Source organism: Chiloscyllium punctatum, chromosome 11 (genome assembly GCF_047496795.1).
Source record: "Chiloscyllium punctatum isolate Juve2018m chromosome 11, sChiPun1.3, whole genome shotgun sequence".
Classification (NCBI taxonomy): domain Eukaryota; kingdom Metazoa; phylum Chordata; class Chondrichthyes; order Orectolobiformes; family Hemiscylliidae; genus Chiloscyllium; species Chiloscyllium punctatum.
Window position 1 is genome coordinate 13,458,814 of NC_092749.1, and position 24,116 is coordinate 13,482,929.

Below are 24,116 nucleotides of genomic sequence, written 5' to 3' on the forward strand. Positions count from 1 at the left end.
GTCTATTAGTCTTTTTTATTATTTTTATAAATAGCTTTTAGTGATTTGTATGCTTGAACACCCAAATCTCTTTGCTCCTCTACAGCTTTGAGACTCTTATCATGAAGAAAATATTCCAGTTGACTTTCTCAGATTTTAAGTGGATGACATCACACTTTCCTATACTGAAATTCCATTTGTAATAGTTTTACTAACTCACTTAAATTCCCTCTATATTCCGTTGCAATTCTCTCCACCCACTCTCAAATTACTGTGCTTTAGTGTCACTTGCTGACTTGGATATGCTGCCCACCATTCTTTATTCAAGCCACTATATTGCATGAAGAGTTGAAGCCACAGCCAAATCTCCTAGGAATACAATTTATCACATCCCTTTCAGAGTATGAATGCGTTATTCCTATTCCACATCTTCAATTTCACAATAATTATTAGTTCAGATCACAAGGTTATCCAGTGTATTCTTGTTCTTGAGAATAACAGTCATAGTAAAGCTACAATGCAGATAAAGGCCACGCAACCCATTGTAATTGTTCTGCTGAATAAACTTGCTGCCCATTCTAATCCCACTGCCCCACATCTGACTTGTAACCTTGTAAATTACAGTGCTTACAGTAGTAGGTTTAACTTTGGAGTCTAGTGTATTCACTATGTCTTTAAAAACATTGAAAGCACGGTTAGTCAGACATAGCCTCAAGCAAGGGCCTTACATTCATCCCCTTCCGTTCAGGCATCAACAAATTCAATACGCAGTATGACATCAAACACTTCCTCCGCCACCTCCATCTCCGAGCTTACTTTTTCAATCAAAACTCCTGCCCATCTTCCAAGGACCCCTTCTCCCACCTCCAACACACTCCACCCACCTGGACACCCCATGCTGACCTATCACCCGCCCTCGACCTCTTCATTGACCAACACAACCTGTCCACCCCCCTCCCCCACACCAATCTTTCACCCTCACAATGCGCAGCCCTCCACTCCCTCTGCTCCAACCCCAACCTCACCAGCAAATCAGCGGACAAGGGTGGGTGCAGTTGTAGTTTGGCACACTGACCTTTACACTGCTGAAGCCAGGCACCAACTTGAAGATACCTCCTCTTACTGCTCCCTCAACTACGATCTGAACCGCCCCTCCCCCCGTCATCAAACCATCATCGCCCAGACTGTACACAACCTCATCGCCTCCAGGGATCTCCCACCCACAGCTTCCGACCTCATAGAATTGGGCAGTACGGGTCATGAATTACTTTCTACCCAAGATCCACAAGCCTGACTAACGTGGCGGACCTATTGTCTCAGCCTGCTCCTGCCCCACCGAATTCATCTCCACATACCTCGATACTGTCCTGAACCCTCTGGTTCAGGAACTCCCCACATACATTCAGAAATCACCCATGCCCCCCACCTCCTCCAAGACTTCAGTTTCCCTGGCCCCCAATGCCTCATCTTCACCATGGACATAGTCCCTCTACACCTCCATCCGTCATGATGACGGCCTCCAAGCCTTCCATTTCTTCCTCTTCTGACGTCCTTACCAGTACCTTCAACGGACACTTAATCGTTTGGCTGAACTGGTCATTACACTCAACAATCTAGCCTTCAAATCTTCCCACTTCCTCCAGATGAAAAGGGATAGTCATGGGCACAGGCATGGGGCCCAGCTATGCCTGCCTTTTTGTTGGCTATGTGGAACAATCTATCTTCTGCAGTTACACCGGGCACCACTCCTCACCTTTTTCTCCGCTACACTGACAACAGCATTGGCACCACCTTGTGCACTCACTAGGATGTTGAACAGTGCATCAACTTCACCAACACATTCCATTCCAACCTTAAATTCACCTGGACCATCTCTGATACCTCCCTCCCTTTCCTGGACCTCTCCATCTCCATCAATGGTGACTGACTCAATACTGACATTTTCTACAAACCCACCGACTTCCACAGCTACCTGGATTACACCTCCTCCCAACCGATCTAATGCAAAAATGCTATCCCGTATTCCCAATTCTTCCACCCCCTCCATATCTGCTCCCAGGCGGACCAGTTCCACCACAAAACACACCAGATGGCCTCCTCCTTTAAAAACCACAATTTTCCCCTCCCACATCGTTGGTGATACCCTCCAGTGCATCTCACCCACGTCCTGCACCTCCACCTTCGAATCCCACCCCTCCAAACGCAACAAGGGCAGAACCATACAGGTCCTCACCTTCCACTCCACCAAACTTCGTACACATCGCATCATCCTCTGCCATTTCTGCCACCTAGAAATGGACCCCACCACCAGAAATATTTTTCCCTCCCCACCACTATCCACTTTCCGCAATGACTATTCCCTCTGTGACTACCTCGGCAAGTCCACTTCCCCCGCCAACAACCCACCCTCCCCTCCTGGCACCTTCCCCTGCCACCGCAGGAAATGCAAAACCTGTGCCCACGCCTCCCCCCTCACCTCTGTCCAAAGTCCCAATGGAGCCTTCCACATCTGTCAAAGTTTCACCTGCACTTCCACACGTCATTTACTGCATCTGTTACTCCTGATACAGTCGCTTCTACATTGGGGAGACAGGATGCCTATTCGCAGAGCGCTTTAGGAAACATCTCTGGGACACCCATACCAATCAACCCCACCATCCCGTGGCTGAACACTTCAACTCCCCCTCCCACTCCGCCAAGAACATGCAGGTCCCGGACCTCCTCCATCGCCACTCGCTTACCACCTGATGCCTGGAGGAAGAACACCTCATCTTTTGCCTCAGGACCCTCCAACCCCATGGCACCAATGTGGATTTCATCAGTTTCCTATTTCCCCATCCCCCCCCCTCCACCTTATCCCAGTTCCAACCTTCCAGCTCAGCACCATTCTCATGACCTGTCCCATTGGTCCATCTTCCTTCCCACCCATCTGCACCATCCTCCCCCCTCTGACCTATCACCTTCACCCCCACATCCATCCATCTCAGCTACCTCCCCTGACCATTTATCTCTCCACCCCCAAAGCTCCCGGCCTAGTTCCTGATGAAGGGCTTTTGCCCGGAACATCGATTTTCCTGCTCATCGGATGCTGCCTGACCTGCTGTGTTTTTCCAGCACCACACTCTTGACTCTAACCTCCAGCATCTGCAGTCCTCACTTTGGCCTAGATATTGCCTCAAGTCTCTTTGATTATTCACTAGTGTCCAAATGCTGTCACTCTGTTTCAGATGATAGCCCCCCAGTAATTTACCCATACGGAGTTTTATCTACCAGAACAAGTTTGTACTGTGGTTATGTGACCACTAAAAACCGACAGACTGCTCAATTTATTTCATACTGGGCAGAGCAACAGAAGGGGGGGGGACTTCATCATAGTTACACGGGCCACATTTTAAATGAATGATAACAACAGAACAAAACAGTATGTACTCAGTGTTGAGAAGAACAATAAGTTCAGAAATAAATGAAATCGTATTAACTGTTAAAATGAACCATCTGGGAAATCACTGAATTACAGAATAACAATGCACTTGATAGTATGACCATTTTTCAAGATCGACTTTGGCTAATAATTAGCTAAATGAAGCAGTGGTTTAGTTGGGTTAATTATCTACATTTCTATTTGGGACATGTGGTTTAAATAATTGAGACCCGCACTGCAGCTCAATAAGTGCTCCTTTCCTCCAGATGGCCAGCTTCAGCAAAACAAATTGGTTGATTCGAAAATTCTGACACAACTCACTCGTGGTAAACAAGCTTGAATCAAAAACAATCCTCTTCAGGGATACAAATTACTCACTGGAGAACTCAGAGGAAAATCATCGATCAGGGAACTGGATTGCCTTGGCTCATTTTCAGGCCAAATGAAATACAAAGTTCTCTTAATAATCTTATACATCTACTAAATTTATACAAAGATACGTAAACATCAATTTGACTTGGTAAAGAGCATATCCTGCTAATAACTTGCAACAAAATGAAGAAATGAATAACCTTGAATATGCCAAAACCTCAGTTGGGCCATTCTACTCTGGTTGAAAAATAGCCCAGTTTCCGAATGTGAGGAGACATGGGGGATGATGACACAAGGAGTCTGCAGAGGGATATGGAACAAGTTGAATGTGAGGCTTTGTGCTTTGGCAAGAAAGATCGAGGAACTAAATATTTAAATGGTGAAAGACTGCAGAAAGCTGCAGCACAAAGGCGGCACGGTGGCACAGTGGTTAGCACTGCTGCCTCACAGCGTCAGAGACCCGGGTTCAGTTCCCGCCTCAGGCGACTGACTGTGTGGAGTTTGCACGTCTCCCCGTGTCTGCGTGGGTTTCCTCCGGGTGCTCCGGTTTCCTCCCACAGTCCAAAAGATGTGCAGGGTCAGGTGAATTGGCCATGCTAAATTGCCCATAGTGTTAGGTAAGGGGTAAATGTAGGGGAATGGGTGGGCTGCGCTTCGGCGGGTCGGTGTGGACTTGTTGGGCCGAAGGGCCTGTTTCCACACTAAGTCTAATCTAATCTAATCTAAAAAAAATGTCACAAAACATTGGCATTTAGGCTCAATAGGTAATAAGGAAGGCAAGTTCAACAGGTAATAGGCAAGGTACATGGAATATTCACCTTAACTTCAAACAGAATGGAATGCAAAACAGGGAAGTCTTGTTGAAACGATACAAAGCAATAGTTAGATCACACCTAGAATACTGTGAACAGTTTTGGTTTCATTATCCAAGGAGAGATGCCCTTGTATGGGAAGTAGTCCACAGGCGGTTCGACTATGTCGATCCTAAGTCTTCTGAGGCCAAGTTCAGTAGCTTGGGCCTGTATTCACTGTAATTAAGAAGAATGAGCAGCGAATATATTGAAACGTATGAAGCTTTTAGGAGCTTCACAGGGTAGATGGAGAAAGGGCTGTTGCATGATTCCCTATAATTCCTTCTCTACCCAATCTCAGGTCCACAAGATTTTAAAACTCGAAGCAGCGGTAGGTCATTTAAGCCTTTAAACCCACTCCACCATTCAACAGGATCACAGCTGTTCTTCTTTCTCAACACTGTATTCCTACTTTCTCTCCATTGATCCTTGATGCATTTAATAATTAAACAGTTGGCTTTTTTGAATATACTCAGTGACTCAGCCTCCACAGCCTTCTATGGTTGTGAATTCCACAGGTTGACTGCCCTCTGAGTGAAGAAATATTTCCTCGTCTCAGTCCTAAATGGCCTACCTATATTCTGAGATTGTAACCTGATTTGAGACTTTCCAACCAGAGGAAACATCCTCTCTACATCTAGTCTATGAATGCCTTTCATCCTCCTAAAGTCTAGTGAATACAGGCCTAGTCAAACCAATCTCCCCTCATACAGAGTCCTGTCTTTCTTGGTATTAGTTGAGTGAACTTTTGCTGCACTCCTTCTGTAGGAAACATATCTCCTCAAGTTAGAAGACCAAAACTACACAAAATACCCCGGGTGTCTCACGTTCTATAACTGCAGTAAGATATCATTGTTTCTGAACTTGAAATGAAGGCCAATATCAATTGCCTTAGAGTTATGATCAGATTACCTACAGTATGGAAACAGGCCCTTCAGCCAAACAAGTCCATACCGACCCTCCGAAGAGTAACCCACCCACACCGATTCCCCATATGGACCCCTGACTAATGCACTAACACTATGGGCAATTTAGTATGGCTAATTCACCTAACCTGCACATCTTTGGATTGTGGGAGGAAACTGGAGCATCTGGAGGAAACTCACACAGATACGGGGAGAATGTGCAAACTCCATACAGACAGTTGCCTGAGACTGGAATTGAACCCGGGTCCCTGTCACTGTGAGGCAGCAGTGATAACCAATGAGCCACCGTGCCGTTATTTATCCCATTCTTGCCTGTCTACTTTCATTGGCCGCAACACAAGGACACCTAGATCCATTTGTACATCCACACTTCCTAATATATCACCATTTTTAATCATACGTTACCATTCTAGTTTTTGACAGGCTTTTGAACAGGTTTTCAAGTTGCTTCTGTTCCAATGAAGAGTGCAGAAGGTCATGCTAGGAACAGCACCAGATATATGAACAAAATCAAGAGTTAACCTGTAACACAAGACTACCTGCATGCTAAACAATGTTCGCAGCAACTGATAAGTGGGATAAACAATTCCACAATAATTGGATGAGATCCAAGATCAGCAGTCCTGCCACCCCAGCATGAATGATCATGGATGATTAAATAACTCACTGCAGGAGAACACTCCACAAATATCCCTATACGCATGAGCACAAAAGACAAAGCTGAAGTGGATGATCCATCTCAGCTTCCTCCAAAGATGCCAAGAGCACTGATGCCAGTCTACAGCCAATTCAATTCTCTCCAGAAAATATCAAGAAATAGCTGAAGGCACTGGATACTGAAAAAGCTATGGGCTCAGTTAGCATTCTGGCAATAGTACGGAAAACTCATGCTCCAGAACTCGCCATGTCTCTAGCCAAGCTGTTCCAATACAGCGACAACAATGCCCTACATAGAAAACTGCCTTGGGATGTCCTGTATACAAAAAAGCAAGGTAAATACAACTTGGCCTATTACTGCCTTATCGGTTTGGTCTCAAGGCACTATTCAAGAAATAATAGGGGTCATCAACAGTTTTATCACGTGGCAGTTGCTTTGTAAAAACCTTTTCACTGAAGCTCAGTCTGGGTTCTGCCAAGGCCACTCAGCTCCGGACCTCACTACAGCTTTTCTTGAAACATGGACAATGGAGCTGAACTCCACAAGCGAGGTGGGAATCACTATCCTTATATCAAGGTAGCATTTGATCACGCTTGGCATTAAAGAGCTCTCTATAATCTAGAGTCAATGGGTATCAAGGAAGAAACACTCTATTGGTTGGAGTCATACGTGGCACTTACGGGGGATGGTTGTGATAGTTGGAGGTCAGTCATCTCGGTTCGAGGACATCTCTGCATCAGTTCCTCAGTGTAGTTCCCTTGGCCCAACTGTGTTCAGTTGCTTCATAAGATGCAAAGTCAGGATATTCACTATGGTTGCATAATGTTCTGTGCCATTTGCAATTCCTGAGGTACTGATGCAGTTCATGTCTAAATGCAGCAGAACCTGGACAATGTCAATGTTTGGGCTGACAACAATTACAACATAAGACATAGCAGTAAAGTCTTTGAATGCAGACCATTCAATGAGAACATGGCTGTTAATCCTCAAATCCACTTTCCTGCCTTTTCCCCATGATGTATAATTGTCTTATTGATTAAATTCTATTGCAGCCTTGAATAAATCTAACAAATTAGCCTCAACAGCCCTCGGTGGTAAAAAAATTCCACAGACTTGCTACTCTCTGAGAAGAAATTCCTTCTCACCTCCGTTTTAAATGCATGACCTTAGTCTGGGATTATGCGTTCTGGTCCTAGACTTTTCCCACAAGGGTAAATAATCTTTCTACATCTATCCTCTCAAGTCCCCTAAGAATCTAGCATGTTTCAAGAGGTTTTCTCTCATTCTTTTAAATTCTAATACATACAGGACCAACCTACCTGATGTCTTCTCATAAAACAGTCCCTCCATACCTGGTATCAATCTAGTGAACCTTCTCTAGACAGTCTCAAATACCAGTATATCTTTCCAGAGATGAAGGGCCCAAGACTGTTCATAGTCTGTCTAGTACCTTGTAGAGTTTAGAAAAGCTTCCCTATTTTTATACTCCATTCCCTTTGAAATAAAGGTCTTCATTCCACTTGCCTTTCCTGTTAGCCACTGAGCTTGGATGCTATCTTTTTGAGACTCATCATTGAGGACTCAGAAATCACTCTTGTTATGCACCTTTCTGCAGTCTTTTTCCATTTAAGGTCCTCTATTCTTCTTGCCAAAGTACATAGCATCACATTTCCCCCCATTATATTCTTCATAGCAAGTTTTTCCCACTCACTTTATCAATTACTATCCCTCTGCAGATTCTGTTATCCTTACCACCTGCCTTCCACTTGTCATCTGCAAAGTTGGCTGTAGTTCACTCACTTTCCTCATCCAAATTATTACAAGTATTAGAAATAATCTCAGCACTGATAACTGTGACATTCCACTAGTTATAACTGCCATCTGGAAAATGCCCCTTTTATCCCAACTCTATTTTCTATTAGTTAGCCAATCATCTATCCATGATAATACACTACCTCCAAAAGCATGGATGCTTATCTTATTAAGTAGACAAGCAGGAGGTTGGGAGAACACAGCAAGCCAGGCAGGATCAGGAGATGGAAAAGTTGACGTTTTGGGTGAAATCCTTCTTCAGAAACGTTGACTACTCCATCTCCTGATGCTCCTCATTTATCTATCCGCGTGCTATCTCTTCAAAGGATTCCAGTAAAGTTGTCAGGCATAATTTCTTCAAGTGGCAAGTAACATTTGTGCCAAACAATGACCATCACCAACAAAAGAAAATGCAACTATCACCCCTGATATTAAGTGACATTACCATAGCTGAATTCCCTGCTATCAGCAGACCAACATCCTGGGATTACCAGACCAGAAACTGAACTGGACTAACCATATAAATACTATGGCTGCAAGAGCAGGTCTGAAACTAAAATTTCTGCTGCAAGTAACTGATCTTCTGACTCTTCATGTACTTGGCACAAGTCAGTGTACATGGAATACAGTACATGGAATACTCCCAATTGCTTGCATGAATGCACGTCCAACATCAGTCAAGAGACTTGACACCATCCAGGAGAAAGCAATCCACTTGACTGGAACCACATCCACGAACATTTGTGCTCTCCACCACTGATGCACAGTGGCAGCAGTCTGTGCCAACTACAAAACACTCCACAGAAATTCGGCAATGTTGTACAGCACTTTCCAAACCAATGACAGGTACCATCTGGATATATAGTATACAATAATGCCACCACTTGCAAGTTCCCATCCAGTCCATTCACCATCTGGACTTGGGTTAAAATCCTAGAATTATCTCCTTAACAGCACCATTGGTGCACATACAGAAATGGACAGCAACAATTGAAGAAGTTAGCCTGACACTGTCCTTTCAAGAGTGACTAGGGATGGATAATAAATGCTGGCTCAGCCAGTGAGACCACATCTCAAAACTTCTCAAAAAACTGAATCATACTTTTGAGTTGCTGATCTATTGATAGTAAGAAAATTTTGAACACTGAGGCTTAATCTAGGAGGTAGCATAGAACTTAGGTCGACACTTATGCAATACTGACAGAAATATGGCACTATAACAACTGCTGTCATTTGGATGGGATGACAGATGGAAACTCCCTGCACTTGCTTTAATGACTTCAGGGAGGCAAAGATCTAGCACCAGAGATTAGCTCTCTCCGGTTTCTCAGCTAGTTGTCAGATCAACGGAAGGGTTTTGAGGAAGGGTCATATGACCTGAAATGTTAACACTATTTTTTCTCCACAGATACCTCCAGATCTGCTGAGCTTTTCCAGTAATTTATGTTTTTGTTTCTGATTTACAGCATCCCAATTTGTTCATTTTTTAAAGTTAGGTTGTATCAAAGCATCTGCTCTGCTTCTTCAAACCAGCAACAGATGCCAATCTTGATTTAGTTGTAATGCTACCACTCTTGAGTCAGAAAATTGGCATCCAACGCAGCAAATGTAACTCATTCTATGTGAAGAACTTTGAAAACAGCAGGCAAGACACTACTATCCTTGAGTTTCATTTTTAAATGGTAGAGAAACAGAAATAGCACAATTCGAATATAATCACATCTCTCTTCCAGTGAGAATTACCCTTCAACATCTTTAATAAACTCAATTACACATGGCCAGAGATGGTGATAGCACCTTTCAGGCCACTGTTAATACAGTCCTGATATAATTTCTGCCACACTCTTGCTGTGTGGATCAATACTATTATAGGAACTTAGTGTCACAGGAGTTTGGGATTCCTTGTTGTAAAACTAGTTTGCTTGTTTAAATGGTAACACTTGCATCTGGCTCAGGTTTTGCCTTACAAAAAATGAATATTAATTTCTTTCCCTCAAAAAGCAATTATAGATAAGCATGAAAGAAGCACTGTAATGTAGTGAATTGTGTTGAAAGATACTTTCCTGGGTTTTCAATAAACCAAACACAGTAGGGCCCTACAACATTAAAAAAAACATGTTCAGGTTAAAAAAAAATCTATCATAACCATTCACCACGCAACATACATTGTACCCACTGAGTAATGTTACACTTTCAGCCCATTTTCCCCTTGTGACCTATTCGTAGACTCAACCTACTTAAAACATCCCAATGCAAGAATAATGCCTCTTTTGATATTGAACTTGTACCACAGCAGGACACTTGAACTTCAAATGTGTTCATGGGTGAATGGCAGGCCATTTCAAAACCTCAAAATTTTAAAATGTTCCATTTACATCTCATGAAGGTATATTATTGCTTGAACAACCAAATCCATTGAGCTGATCAATGTCATTGCATCATTTATTTTAACTCAACTCCATACAACATTAAACACCCGATGTTTTATTTGGTTGCTTCACTTTTTCCTAACTGCTTACTGCTCTGTGGATTAGGACACTTAGTGTCACAGCTGCTCATAGACAGCAGGCAGTGAGAGCTTATACTGGGAACAGGAGTCCCAACGTACTTAATGTTGAACAAGTTCATGGATACAGCTGCAATGAACCTGCTTTGCCCAAATTCTTGCACAATGTAATGGAAAAACATCTTTTCATTTCCAACTTAAATAGAAAAGGAAGTTTCCTTCACTTTATTTTTGTTTCTGATTTAAAGCTGTTTTTTATTTAAATGAAATGCTGTGAAAATTAATAAAAAGTGCCACTTTATTTTAGTTGGAAATAGAAGTCTTAAAGGCATAAAAGGGCCATACTTCAAGCCTTTACTGCGTCAATCTGTTTCACATTAAATGCAAAGAATCTAAAACACTTTTCTTACAATAATCCATTTAAATAAAGTACAAACAAGATTGTAATATTGAATAAGATATTAGGATTCAATTTATAGCATGTTGAATGCTTTTGTCAGTTAAAGTAGACTTATTGATGTGTATCTCTGCATGTACACAATGTCAATTGGCTGATCAGGTTGAACAACATTGTGCAGAACGTCTTGCTTACATGGTTAATCTAATTTCCAAATGTCAATCACAAACGTATTTGTAAAGGGCAAAGTAGTTGCACAATAATCTGAAGGTCCATTGTAAACAGGCTAATGCTACACAGGGGCCTGAGAAAAAGGCTTTCTTTACATCCTTCATTAATGGACCTAAAAAAATCAATGCTATTGAAAACAGAAAGAACTCTCCTCCAGCATAGAACCAACTCTGCTGTGTTGTGCTACACTTGGGCATAGATTACGATTAAATAAAAACTTGTACTCATTTTGTGCTTTTAGTAGAATGACTATTTCAACTCACTTTGATGACCAAATTTAGAAATAAGAGTAGATCATCCAGCATAGAGTCAATTTTCCATTTTGTAAAATGTGTACCATGTGGAAGCAGGCCATTCAGCTCATCAAGTCCACACCAACCTTGTCAAGAGCATCCCACCCAGACCCACCCTTCTACCTTGTCCCTGCAATCCTGTATTTCCCGTGGTTGATCCACCTAACCTGCACAGCTTTGGAGTGTGGGAGGAAACCAGAGCACCCGGGGCAAAACCCAAGCAGACGTGGAGAGAACGTGCAAACTCCAATCAATTAGTCACCCGAGGCTGGAACCGAACCTGGGTTCCTGATGCTATCAGGCAGCAATACTAACCACTGAGCCATTGCGCCATCCAATTAAATTAAAAAAACAAACATATATTGACATAGCACTTCTGTGATCATTCTGTGATCTTAAAAAGGAGGTGGAAGCAGAGCCTTTGAATCTTTTTAACGCAGAGCTACACAGATTCTTAAATAGGCAAGTGGAAGATGATTGGGGAAATGTGGAGTAACCCTCATGTAACCGATAGGTGGAGCAGCCTTGAGGGGAGAGTGGCCTACTCCTGCCACAAATTTGTCTTTTTGAATTGATTTATTTTTTGTCCTGTGTATTTTGTTCCAAAATACAGTGAAAAGTATTATATAGTGCTGCCACTCTCCAGCACCATCTTAAAACACAGAAAAATAAACCAAACACAGAATATAAAGGCAGGAAAATAAAGAAATAAAAACCAACTTTACAGTCCTTCTGGTTAAGTACTCCACCATGGGCCTGATGGACAGGCATGAGTCCCCTTCACCATGCTGCAACCTCATGCACAAATGTCACCCCTCTTCGATGCCATCTTGCCCCCAATGACACCCTCGCCATTATGAGTTCTCACTGGACCTGGCCAATGCCACCGGGTACCGCAGTACCCCAAACTCACCTCTGCCGCAGCAGTCACGAGTCGGCACTAGGGCAGCTTCATTGCTGAAGAAGCCACCGGGAACCCAAACTCACCTTCCACACCGCCGCGAGTCTGCGCAGGACTCGCTTGCTGCTACCAATGCTGTCACTGCAACTGAGCTATTCAACAAGAGGTAAGTAAAACAAAAAAGAAAAGAACAAAAAAGAAAAGAGAGAAATGAGAAGAAATGAAAAGAAAAGCCTTTGGAGTGGACATGGCCCAGCCTCTCAAGCCCAACTCCACTGCCTTCTTATTGATGTATATATTACTGACTGTTCAACACCCGACTCACTGTACTGAATAGTAGAACTTTAAAAAGCTACACTAAATTTTCCCAGTATTTTCCATATATTAATACAAACAAAACTAGGCCATTTAGTCCCCAAGCCTGTTCCACCATTTCAATATTATCACTGCTGATATATTTTTTTTAACTCTAACTACCTGACTTGGTCCTTGTAACGCCTAATCTCCTTGACTGACAACTAAGGCTGGGTGAAGAGACAGGCTTTAGTGGGAAGACTGGACGATATACAGAATCAGGTGTGGGGTACAGAAGTTGGGACTCTACTCTCTGGAGTTGAGAAGAATGAGAGGGGATTGCATTGAAACATATGGGATTCTTAAGGGGCCTGACAGGGTAAATGCTGAGAGGATGCCCCTTCTCATGGGACAATCTCAGAATAAAAGGATGCCAATTTAAGACTGAGGTGAGGAGGAATTTCTTCCCTCAGAGGGCGAGTCTTTGGAACTCCTTGCCACAGAGAGCTGTGGGGGCAGAGTCCTTGTGTATATTTAAGGCTGAGAGATTGATTCTTGATCAGTGGAGAAACCAAGGGTCATGGGGAAAGCACAGGAAAATGGACATGAGGAATGTTGGATGACTCATGATCTTATTGAATGGCAGAGCAGGTTCAAGCAGCCAAATGGTCTACTCATCTCCCTTTTCCTTGTGATCTTATTGCATTACATAGAAAATGCAACACAGCAACTAATAATCTGGGAATAATAGTGGTACTAGTTTTCCATATTAGCCATTCACTTAACATGTTCCTGTATCGATTTGTTCCCACTCCAACTTTGAAGTAGACCTGTTCTTAAATTTTATTGTAGTCTCTGTTCAGCCACTAACTCGGAGGACAATTCACCCCCACACCAAAGAAGACATTTTGCCTGTTGTTTTTCATAAATCTTTTAGATTTATTCTTACAGCTATAAGTCAATGCTGTAAAGGTCTCAACCAGTGGAAACCGACTGTGCCAATTTAGTCCTCCTTCACGTTTAAACACTTAGATTAAATCGTTTTTAAGGATCACTGCATATTGGACCCTACTATATCAGGCAAAAGTGAATCAGATTTGTCAAAATGATCAACTTGCTGATTGATTCTTAAGTCCCAGCAGATGGCAAATAATATCAGAGTTTCAACTCCATCCCAAGCCAGTGATCCCCACGATAAAAGCCTGTGCCCACATGTGGACACCAGACAGAAAGAGCAATCATTCCACTGTCCCTGTGTTTGCATTATGATGGAAATCTAGGTGTCAAGATCTCTTAGAATTTACAATTGCAGCAGGAGCCCCTGCTCCAAAACAATTTCCAGAATGGAAAAAAAACAGTTACTATTAAGGTAAACAAACTGATGCAGTACAAAGAAGATTCATTCCACAAATCCTTGAGTCAATCAATTCGACAGACTACATTTCCTTAAGTGGACAAAATCTTATGGCATGATTTTGCACAATGGCCAGTGCATTCTTCTTGAGTTCCAATCAGTAAAACAAATTTATTTATTTATATTAAAACAGCAATTACATTGCAAAAGTCCTTTATTAGTTATAAAGCATTGCAAAAGGCACAGCATGGGTCATTCTAATTATTTTCTGTTTTGTAATTAAAGGCTAAAAAGATAAGAAAACTATCCTTAATATCCTAAAGCAACCTCAATGCTGATTTTATCTTAAAGAAAGGTCAGGGACTGCGTGCAACAGCATTGGGGAAGGAAACAGCAGTGTTAGGGAACAAGTTATCATGGGTCACTCCCATTATAAATAGCTGAAACCTGGTTTTTACATTGAGTTCTGTTTAAAAAAAAAGAGAAATACTATTGACTGTAAATGACCACAGGAGGATCCAGTCTGGTTAGTAAAATAGAGGGAATGATGGAAAAGTCTAATGGAACATTAATCAACTCCAGCCTCCCTGCTACTCTTGACCCACTCCAATTTGCCTATCGGACGAACAGATCTACGTCAGATGCCATAACACTTGCCCTTCACTCCACCCTAGAATATCTTGACACCATTACAGCTACGTAAGAATCCTACTTATTGACCATAGTTCAGCCTTCAACACTATTACCCCCTCAAGACTGATTACTAAACTTAGTGATCTCGGACTAAGCCCCACTCTCTGCAACTGGATTCTCAGTTTCCTGACCCACAGGCCACAATCAGTGAAGACTGGGGACAATATTTCATTCTCACTAACACTCAATATTGGAGCCTACCAGGGGTGAGTACTCAGCCCCCTACTGCACTCACTGTATACCCATGACTGTGTCGCCAAATACCAGACTAATGTCATTTACAGGTTCGCTGATGACAACACCATAGTCGGCGAATCTCAGATGGTGACGAAACAGACTGCAGACAGGAGGTGGAAGACCTGGAAAAATGGTGCACTGAGAACAACCTAGCTCTCAATTCCAGCAAAACCAAGGAACTCATTATTGACGTTTGGTGGGATGTTACTCATGGCCCCCCTACACATTAACAGCACAGTGGTGGAAGGAGTGGAGTGTGTCAAGCTCCTGGGAGTGGTCATCCGCAACAAGCTTTCTTGGACTCTTTAAACAGACGCACTGGTTACAATGGCCCAACATCTCTTTCTTCCTCAGGCAGCTGAGGAAATTTGGCATGATGGCAAATACTCATGCCAACTTTTATGGGTGCGCCATCGAGAGCGTTTTGTCTGGATGTATCACTACCTGGTATGGCAACTACCTGGTATACCATTCAAGATCGGAGATGGTTACAGAAGAATGATGAACTCGGCCCACACAATCACAAAGGCCAACCTCCCACCTATAGAATCCATCTATCAGGCCCACTGTCAAGGAAAGGCTGCCAGCATTCTCAAAGATCCACCCCACCCTGGCAACCTCTACCATCAGGGAGAAGGTATAGAAGCCTGAACACATGCACCAGCCGGTTTCATAACGGCTTCTACCTTACTGTTGTTAGAATACGAATGGACTCTCATACTCTTAACATTTGCCTGTACCTGTGTTTTTGTTTTTGCCACTGTTTACCTATTATTTACTATCTACGCTACTTAACTCTGTGATCTGCCTGTATTGCTCGAAAGACAAGGCTTTTCACTGTGCCTCGGTACACGTGACAATAAATTAAATTCAATGGCCGTGGTGAGATTCAGTATCAACCTTAGAGTCAGGCTCTCCGATCAAACGTACTGACTAAATATATTTTTAAATAATCAATATAAAAATGCTTTCATGGAAGGAGAGCTTTTAATAGGTTTGAGAACATCAATATCCCACTTTTCCCCTCTCATATCTTTTTTAGATTACCATTTGCGAGATACAGTGCTTTTGACATCAAACATCGCAAACATGATTTTGTATTAGTTGCTAGCATGAGTGAGAGTTATTGGATAGCAAGAGGAAGAAGTTAATCTTCAAATCTTTATTCCTGAAAGGACTCGATTGAAAGATTGTTAAGCCTGTGGAGAAATGTCTGTCAGGAGTCTACTCAGTTTTGTTAATACACTAGAATTCTCTGCTACTGAATAATTTTCCAAAGTGAGTGACGTTTCAAAATGATAATGTCAATTACAGATATATTTCTGAACACAAAATCTTCAATTTGTTGTGGTTAAAACCTTCCTCAAGGACACCTCTATTGGTTAGTCGGGAAACACACTTGCTGAGGTCCAGAGCACCATTTCAATATTCTAGGAACAAATTATTGCCAATGCTGCAATCTATGCTGAAAACAACAAATGCTGGAGATCACAGTGGATCAGACAGCATCCATGGAGAGACAGCAAACTAACGTTGAGTCTAAATGACTACTCATCTCTTCTTACATTAATTTCCATAAACTATCTCAACATTTCCTTTCTGATAACAAAGGGGTAAGATTAATGAGTCTCACCAAACAGAGTAACCAGGTGCTCATCCTCGAAGGGCCTCTGGGCATTTGCTGCATGTAAATTAGCTGCTCCAGTTGAGAATTTTTTTAATATTTGTTAATGGTATGTGGGTGCAGCATTTATTGTTCATCCCTAATTGCCTGAAATGTTGTCTGTGAGCAGTCTTCTTCAAACACTGCAGTTTTTCATGTAGGGGTACAGCAACAGTGCTATTAGAGAGGGGATTCCAGGATTTTGACCCGTGACAGTGAAGGTGCAGTGATATAGTTCCAGATGAAGAGGTGTGAGACTTGAAAGGGAACATGCAGTGGGTGCTGTTCCTGTGCATTTGTTGCCCTTGTCTTCAAAGTCATGGATCATAGAAACCCTACAGTGTGGAAACAGGCTGTGTGGCCCAACAAGTCACTACCAACCCTCTGAAGAGTAACCCATTCAAACCCATTGCCCTACCCTACTATTTACCCCGACTATGGTACGTAACCTACATATCCCTGAACACTATGGGCAAATTGGCATGGCCAATTCATCTAACCTGCACATCTTTGGATTGTGGGAGGAAACCAAAGCACCCAGAGGAAACCCACACAGACACGGGGAGAATGTGCAAACTCCACACAGTCGCTCGAGGCTGGAATTGAACCTAGGTCCCTGCCACTGTGAGGCAGCAGTGCTAACCATTGAGCAACTCTTTGTAGAGACATTTGACAGAACAGATCTAAAGTTAAACATTCAGAAGACAAGGATCCCCTACCTGAGAACTCCCGCTGCACAACACTGACCCCAACTATTAAAATTCATAGCCACTGGACAATGTGGAAGCTCTATTTCAGAGAGGACAGACATTGACAATGAAACTCAACATCACCTCCAGTCTGCCAGCACAGTCTTGGGTCTTTTGAAAGACAGCATTTGATGACTAAGATCACAAATCTGACATCAAACACATAGTTTACAGGGCAGTAGACTGACCCATCCTGGCAGAAAAGCACTGGTGTTGCCTCTGCAAAACCTTGCAAACCCAATGGCAAAACAGGTCTCCAAGATCGATGTCCTCCCTCAGGCTAACATCTCTAGCCTTGAAGCACTGGTCTATTGATTAACCACACTGGGTAAAGCAGATCATCCACATGCATGACACAAGACTTCCCAAGCAAGCCCTCTATTCCAAGCTTTGTTATGGCAAGTGGTTAGCAGGAGAGCAGAGGAAACACTTCAAGGACATCCTGTAAAGCTGCAATATTCTCACCAACATGCAGGAATCTCTTGCTCAAAACAGACTGAATTAAAGAAGTTTTCAGGAAAGTGCAACCTTCTTGAGCATCTTGGCCTACTGAGCATGGGCCTGTCTATGTGTAAAAGTGGCACAATTCACCAAGTCTCCTTCAACATCATGAAGACCGTATCTTTGTTATTTTTATTTATTTTTGATTATGGACTGAAATGGAAAAAGAATTGTTTTAAAAACCAAGGATTGTGGAACAGAATAATGTACTTTTTAAAAGCAGGTTACCAATATTGATGGCAAATACTGTTTACATTGCTGTTTGTTCAGCAGTGGTGAGAAGGCGTTCTAGACACGTTACTGCAGATAAGCAGGTACCAAACTGAAATGTGGCCGGCAAATAACTGAACAGCCTGTGAAGTAGTCACCAGTTGTCAATAACGAAGGCCTTGTACTAGGTGACTGGCTCCCAGGTAGCTGAACAGCTTGGGGCTGTGACTAAGATACTCAGAAGCCTTCAGACTTCCAGAAGAGAAGGTGCTATTCTTTCCTCTGTAAATAAACAATAGAAGCTACAGAAAGCCTTTTTATTTCCCCTTATCAGTTACAGTAAATTGTAGGTTTGAACCAGTAAGTCAGAAACGTTATAATTTGTGAACTAATTCTTCTATGCTTCCTTCAAGGAAGTCAAGGCTCCTGAAAAAAGAAAGAGACAGAGAAACCAATGAACATAAAGTCCTGGATAACCAAAAGGACCACCTTGGTGAATACTTGGACGGGGCCCACTGAAATGCCTTCCAGCTTTTCTCCTTGGGTGCTGCCTGACCTGCTGCGCTTTTCCAGCAACACATTTTTCAGCTCTGATCTCCGGCATCTGCAGTCCTCACTTTCTCCTGGTAGAGTTTATGTCAATGTTTCATAACAGTTTATCACTAGCTTGAATTTATTTGTTCCGACAGAATAATCGTTGATAAACATAGAAACATGCCGTGCTTTCTGTCAACCTGGGCCTAAACAGACAGCTAAATTAGGGAAATTCTGCATACTTTTGTTAAAACATTTTACTTTTGTAATGACTCCAGCAACAGTGCTCTGGCCTAGTAAAGCACAGCAACATCACATTCCAAACTCACGACCACTACCTCTGAGAAGGATGAGGCAGCAGGTACATGGGAATACCACCACCAGCAAATTCCCCTCCAAATCACTGACCATTCTGACTTGGAAATAGATCCCTGTTACTTTACTGTTGTTGGGTTGAAATCCTGGAAATCTCTCCTTAATGGCATTGTGGGTCTGCCTACAGCACATGGACTGCAGTGGTTCAAGAATGCAGCTCACCACCCACCTACTCAAGGGGCAACTAGAGATGGGCAATAAATGCTGTCCCAGCCATTTTCTTACTGGTCCTATAGAGAAGCTTCATGCTTCACTCACACAGTGGAGTGCCACAGTGGGTACAGTGGAGGAGAGTGTGTGTGATGATGCAGCCTGGCTGTATTTAAATTTGCAGACATTTGGGTGTGTGGTGGATTCACTAGTGAGGATCGGAGAAGAAAGGCAACAAATTTCTATGGGAAGCTAAATAAGATGACAGTCTATAATCCAATCTAGCCTCTGCCCCCGCAACTTATCGTGGGTTCCATCATTGTGTGTATTGGGTTCAATAAAGCAGAAAAATTGAAAACAATGGGAAACACATGAAAATGCAAGTTCTTCAAAATGCCAAATGACTGTTCCACTGATGTGACTGTTCGGCCACTCAGGACCCACATCTCCAGAGCAGGAAAATGTCATCTTCCATCTTGAGACAGAATGCCAAAGGAGAAAGTATTGCTGAGCAGTTGCTGTTTGACAGCACCCCTTCCATTATTTTACTGATACTTGAGAGCAAACTAATCAAACTGTAATTTATAGAATTGGATTTGCCCTGCTGTTCATGGACAGAACATATCTGAGCTATTTTCCACATTGTTGGACAGTTGCCTATACTGAAACAGCTTGCCGAGATGTATGGTCAATATCAGAGCACAAGTCTCAGTACCATTTTTGTCGGGGTCCATAACCTTTACACTGTTCAGTACCTATCCGGGCTTCAAAATTAATTCAATGGTGTGAAGCACTTTGAGACAACAAAGGAATGTTGATGCTGCTATACCAATGCAACTTTTAAAACACAAACAATCCTTAGGATTGATTCAAAAGTTCTCCTCTTAATTGGGCACGTAACAGTGGTCATGATGCAAGATCTAACCTTAAATCACAGGCACACAACACATTTCTGGATCATAGTTGTACACAATACTTGCCTCTTCAGTGAGCTCTCCGAACACAGTAAGGACATCATATAACAGGCTGGAGGTGTAGAATGATTTGATCATGTTTCTGTGAAAAACAAAATATTACTTCAAACTTACAGGAATAGGCTCCAAATCCATATTACAACATTGATTTTTTTTGGCTCCTTTTAGCAAAGGTATTTCCTTGTGCTTATCAGAATTAGGACACAAAGAAAGGGCACCAACTTATAAAAAAAATTAGAAGAGGGCACTGATGGGTTGGGCCATCATTATCATTGAGATGCAGCATGAACGGTTAACTGTCAATTTTAGGTGTTCGAGGTGAGCTGCTGGGTTGGATTGAGGATTGGCTATCTAACAGAAGGCAGAGAGTTGGGATAAAAGGTTCTTTTTCAGAATGGCAGCCGGTGACGAGCGGTGTCCCGCAGGGTTCGGTGCTGGGGCCACAGCTGTTCGCATTATATATTAATGATTTGGATGAGGGAACCGGGGGCATTCTAGCGAAGTTTGCCGATGATACAAAGTTAGGTAGACAGGCAGGTAGTACTGAGGAAGTGGGGAGGCTACAGAAGGATCTAGACAGGTTGGGAGAGTGGTCCAGGAAATGGCTGATGGAATTTAACGTGAGCAAGTGCGAAGTCTTGCACTTTGGCAAAAAGAATATAGGAATGGACTACTTTCTAAATGGTGAGAAACTTAATAAAGCCAAAGCACAAAGGGATCTGGGAGTGCTAGTCGAGGATTCTCTAAAGGTAAACATGCAGGTTGAGTCTGTGATTAAGAAAGCGAATGCAATGTTGTCTCTTATCTCAAGAGGGTTGGAATATAAAAGCAGAGATGTACTACTAAGACTTTATAAAGCTCTGGCTAGGCCCCATTTGGAGTACTGTGTCCAGTTTTGGTCCCCACACCTCAGGAAGGACATACTGGCACTGGAACGTGTCCAGCGGAGATTCACACGGATGATCCCTGGAATGACAGGTCTAGCATATGAGGAACGGCTGAGGATACTGGGATTGTATTCGTTGGAGTTTAGAAGATTAAGGGGAGATCTAATAGAGACGTACAAAATAATACATGGCTTTGAAAAGGTGGATGCTAGAAAATTGTTTCCGTTAGGCGAGGAGACTAGGACCCGTGGACACAGCCTTAGAATTAGAGGGGGTCATTTCAGAACGGAAATGCGGAGACATTTCTTCAGCCAGAGAGTGGTGGGCCTGTGGAATTCATTGCCACGGAGTGCAGTGGAAGCCGGGACGCTAAATGTCTTCAAGGCCGAGATTGATAGGTTCTTGTTGTCTAGAGGAATTAAGGGCTACGGGGAGAACGCTGGCAAGTGGAGCTGAAATGCGCATCAGCCATGATTGAATGGCGGAGTGGACTCGATGGGCCGAATGGCCTTACTTCCACTCCTATGTCTTATGGTCTTATAGTTCTTAGAAAAGGCAGACTTTGACTGGTTAGGATTCGGTCATAGAAATATGGCACAAGATTAGCAGTCTCCATGATCCCCCTTTGTTTCAGAATTAAAAGGTGCAATAAATTTTTAAAATTCTTCTTATCTACATAAAACAGAGCCCTGTGAGTTAATATACATAGGTTATGACATGCACAAATGCATCAAATTGGGGGCATAACTGATACACCACTCGCATTTACTGCAAAGCAGCAGTGCAAAACAGTTTCACTTGATGCTCAAGTTTCTGTGACATTGTCTCCTTGTGCAGTAATCTAGGGTAGAACTGGGCCCCGCTCAGGGCCAAGAGTGGTGGGCAGAGGCCCTTTCATGTGTTTTTACAAGTGATGATTTGATCAGGGTAGCTAGACATTATTGCATGGAATAGTTTTGACATACCTCATCTCAGCATGAAGCTCAAATTGTAGCAGATGGCAAGGGTCATATTCATGAGATTACCAGAAATCTTGTAGTGTATGGACTGTAGGAATCCTAACGTGAATATCAGTCAGTGAACACAGGCTTTTGGTAGATAGGAGGCGAGAACTTAGTGGTAGACTTCTAAACTGACACACTAAGCAAACAAATCACCCATCTCATTTCAGCATCATCTGGAATTTATTAAAGTGCATCTTGAAAGGGGAAAGTCTCTCAAAAATTTGAAGAAAAGATGAAGTTAGGTATCTCACATTGTTACTTAGCAGGAAACTTACAAGTGAATATATCCGTTAAGCTAGAAAAGGTTGTTTGTCTAGCACACATGTGTAATGTGATACAAATTTTAGTGCCAGGAATGTAGACAAATATCCCAACAATTGTCGGATGTATCAAACAATACTCCCCAGTGACTATTTACAGTGGGCAGCATGCTCATATGTCCACAATTAGGTATGATTCTGCTATTGGACATTATTTATTAAATAATCCAGATTGCATAAAAAATAACTCCAGAAGTTAATTTAAGACTATCAGTCAGGGTTGCGGTGTTATGCATTTACATATGCTATGAGCTACATATTCTATTTTAAATGTTAGGTAGGCAAAAGAAATTTTTACATACATTGTCTTTATGTCATTAGGACAGAGCAAGGAATTATAGAGTCTGCCAACTTTGCTGCATTCCCACAACAACACTGATCAGTCATAGTTTATCTTCCTAGTCTAAGAACAAAGATTGACAGTTAACTGTTCCTGTTGTATCTCCATGCTATTAATGACCCTACAAATCAGCATTGTCTCCTGCTGCACAAATTGGAGTCCCTTGTCTGAAGTCTGGTTTTGGTGCCCGAGTTCTGATGAGTGCAAGACAAAAACCTTTGACTCCTTGTCTCCTTGCACCAGTGTTTTAAGTTTTATAATATCAAGCGATATTGACAGAATTGCTGAGGTCTGCAGAAAAAGACCTTTTAACCCACTGAGTCTGTCCAATCAAAGTAACCATCTAACTAGTCTAATCCCATTTTCTAGTACGTGGCGTGTAGCTTTGTATGCCTTGGCATCACAAGTGGACATCTGAAAATTTCTTACATTTTATGAGGGTATTGGCTTCTATCACTCTTACAGGCAATCTGTTCCTGAATTCCACCAGCCTCTAGATGAAAAAAAAATCTTCACTTTCCATAGAGTCATACAGCACGGAAACAGGCCCTTTGATCCAACTCATCCATGCTGACGAGACATCCGGATCAGACCTAGTCCTACTTGCTAGCATTTGGCAATATCCCTCTAAATCCTTCCTGCTCATGTACCCATGCAGATGCCTTTTAAATGTTGTCATTGTACCAGCCTCCACCACTTCCTCTGCAGCTTGTTCCATACACGTACCACCCTCTGCGTGAAAACGTTATACCCTCAGGTTCTTTTTACGTCTTTCCCTTCTCACCTTAAACCTATGCCCACTAGTTTTAGACTCCCCCACCCTAGGAAAAAGACCTTCGCTATATACCCTATCATGCCCCTCATGATTTTACAAACCTCAATAAAGTCACCCCTCAGCCTCCAACACTCCAGAGAAAAAAAAAAAGCCTATTGGGCCCCTCCTTAAACTCAAACCCTCCAGTCCTGGCAACATCCTTGCACAAAGGAACCTCAACTATCCGGCATTCAACTATCCGAATATCAGATTATCTGGCAAGATTGCAAGGTTCCGATGCTCGGCTAAACTATGTTATCCGAAATTCGATGATCCGGAATTTGTTTAACCAAAGGAAATACTCCCTGCCTGTGCCCTTTTGACAATCAAGGTTCCTCTGTAAATCTTTTCTGCAAATCTCCTCCAAATCTCCTGACCCTTACATTAAATCTATGCCCTGGTCATTGATCCCTTCACCAAGGGGAGAAGCTTGTTCCTCTGTACCTTGTCAAAACTTTAAATCCAAAGTTTAAAATTATTAGATGGATGTTTTTTAAAATCACTTTTATTATTTCTTCCACACAAATATGGCTGACCTAATCCTTGCCACTGCTAGTTAAGATTGGACATGCATTGCAAGTATTCTTGGAAAATGAATGTAAAATAATAGATCTGTTGTTCAACAAGAACACTTGCGCAGTGAGCATCAAACACCTGCACACAAAGTATC

General features: G+C 42.4%; 1 protein-coding gene across 1 annotated transcript in view; it reads right to left on the reverse strand.

The window, feature by feature from the left end:
* vta1 (vesicle (multivesicular body) trafficking 1) overlaps positions 1–24,116 on the reverse strand; it is a 173,465-nt gene that overhangs the window by 58,725 nt on the left and 90,624 nt on the right. The window contains exon 4 of the mRNA XM_072580318.1: positions 20,088–20,163. Within this exon, the coding sequence (XP_072436419.1) occupies positions 20,088–20,163 (76 nt within the window). The remainder of the gene's footprint in view (positions 1–20,087; positions 20,164–24,116) is intronic.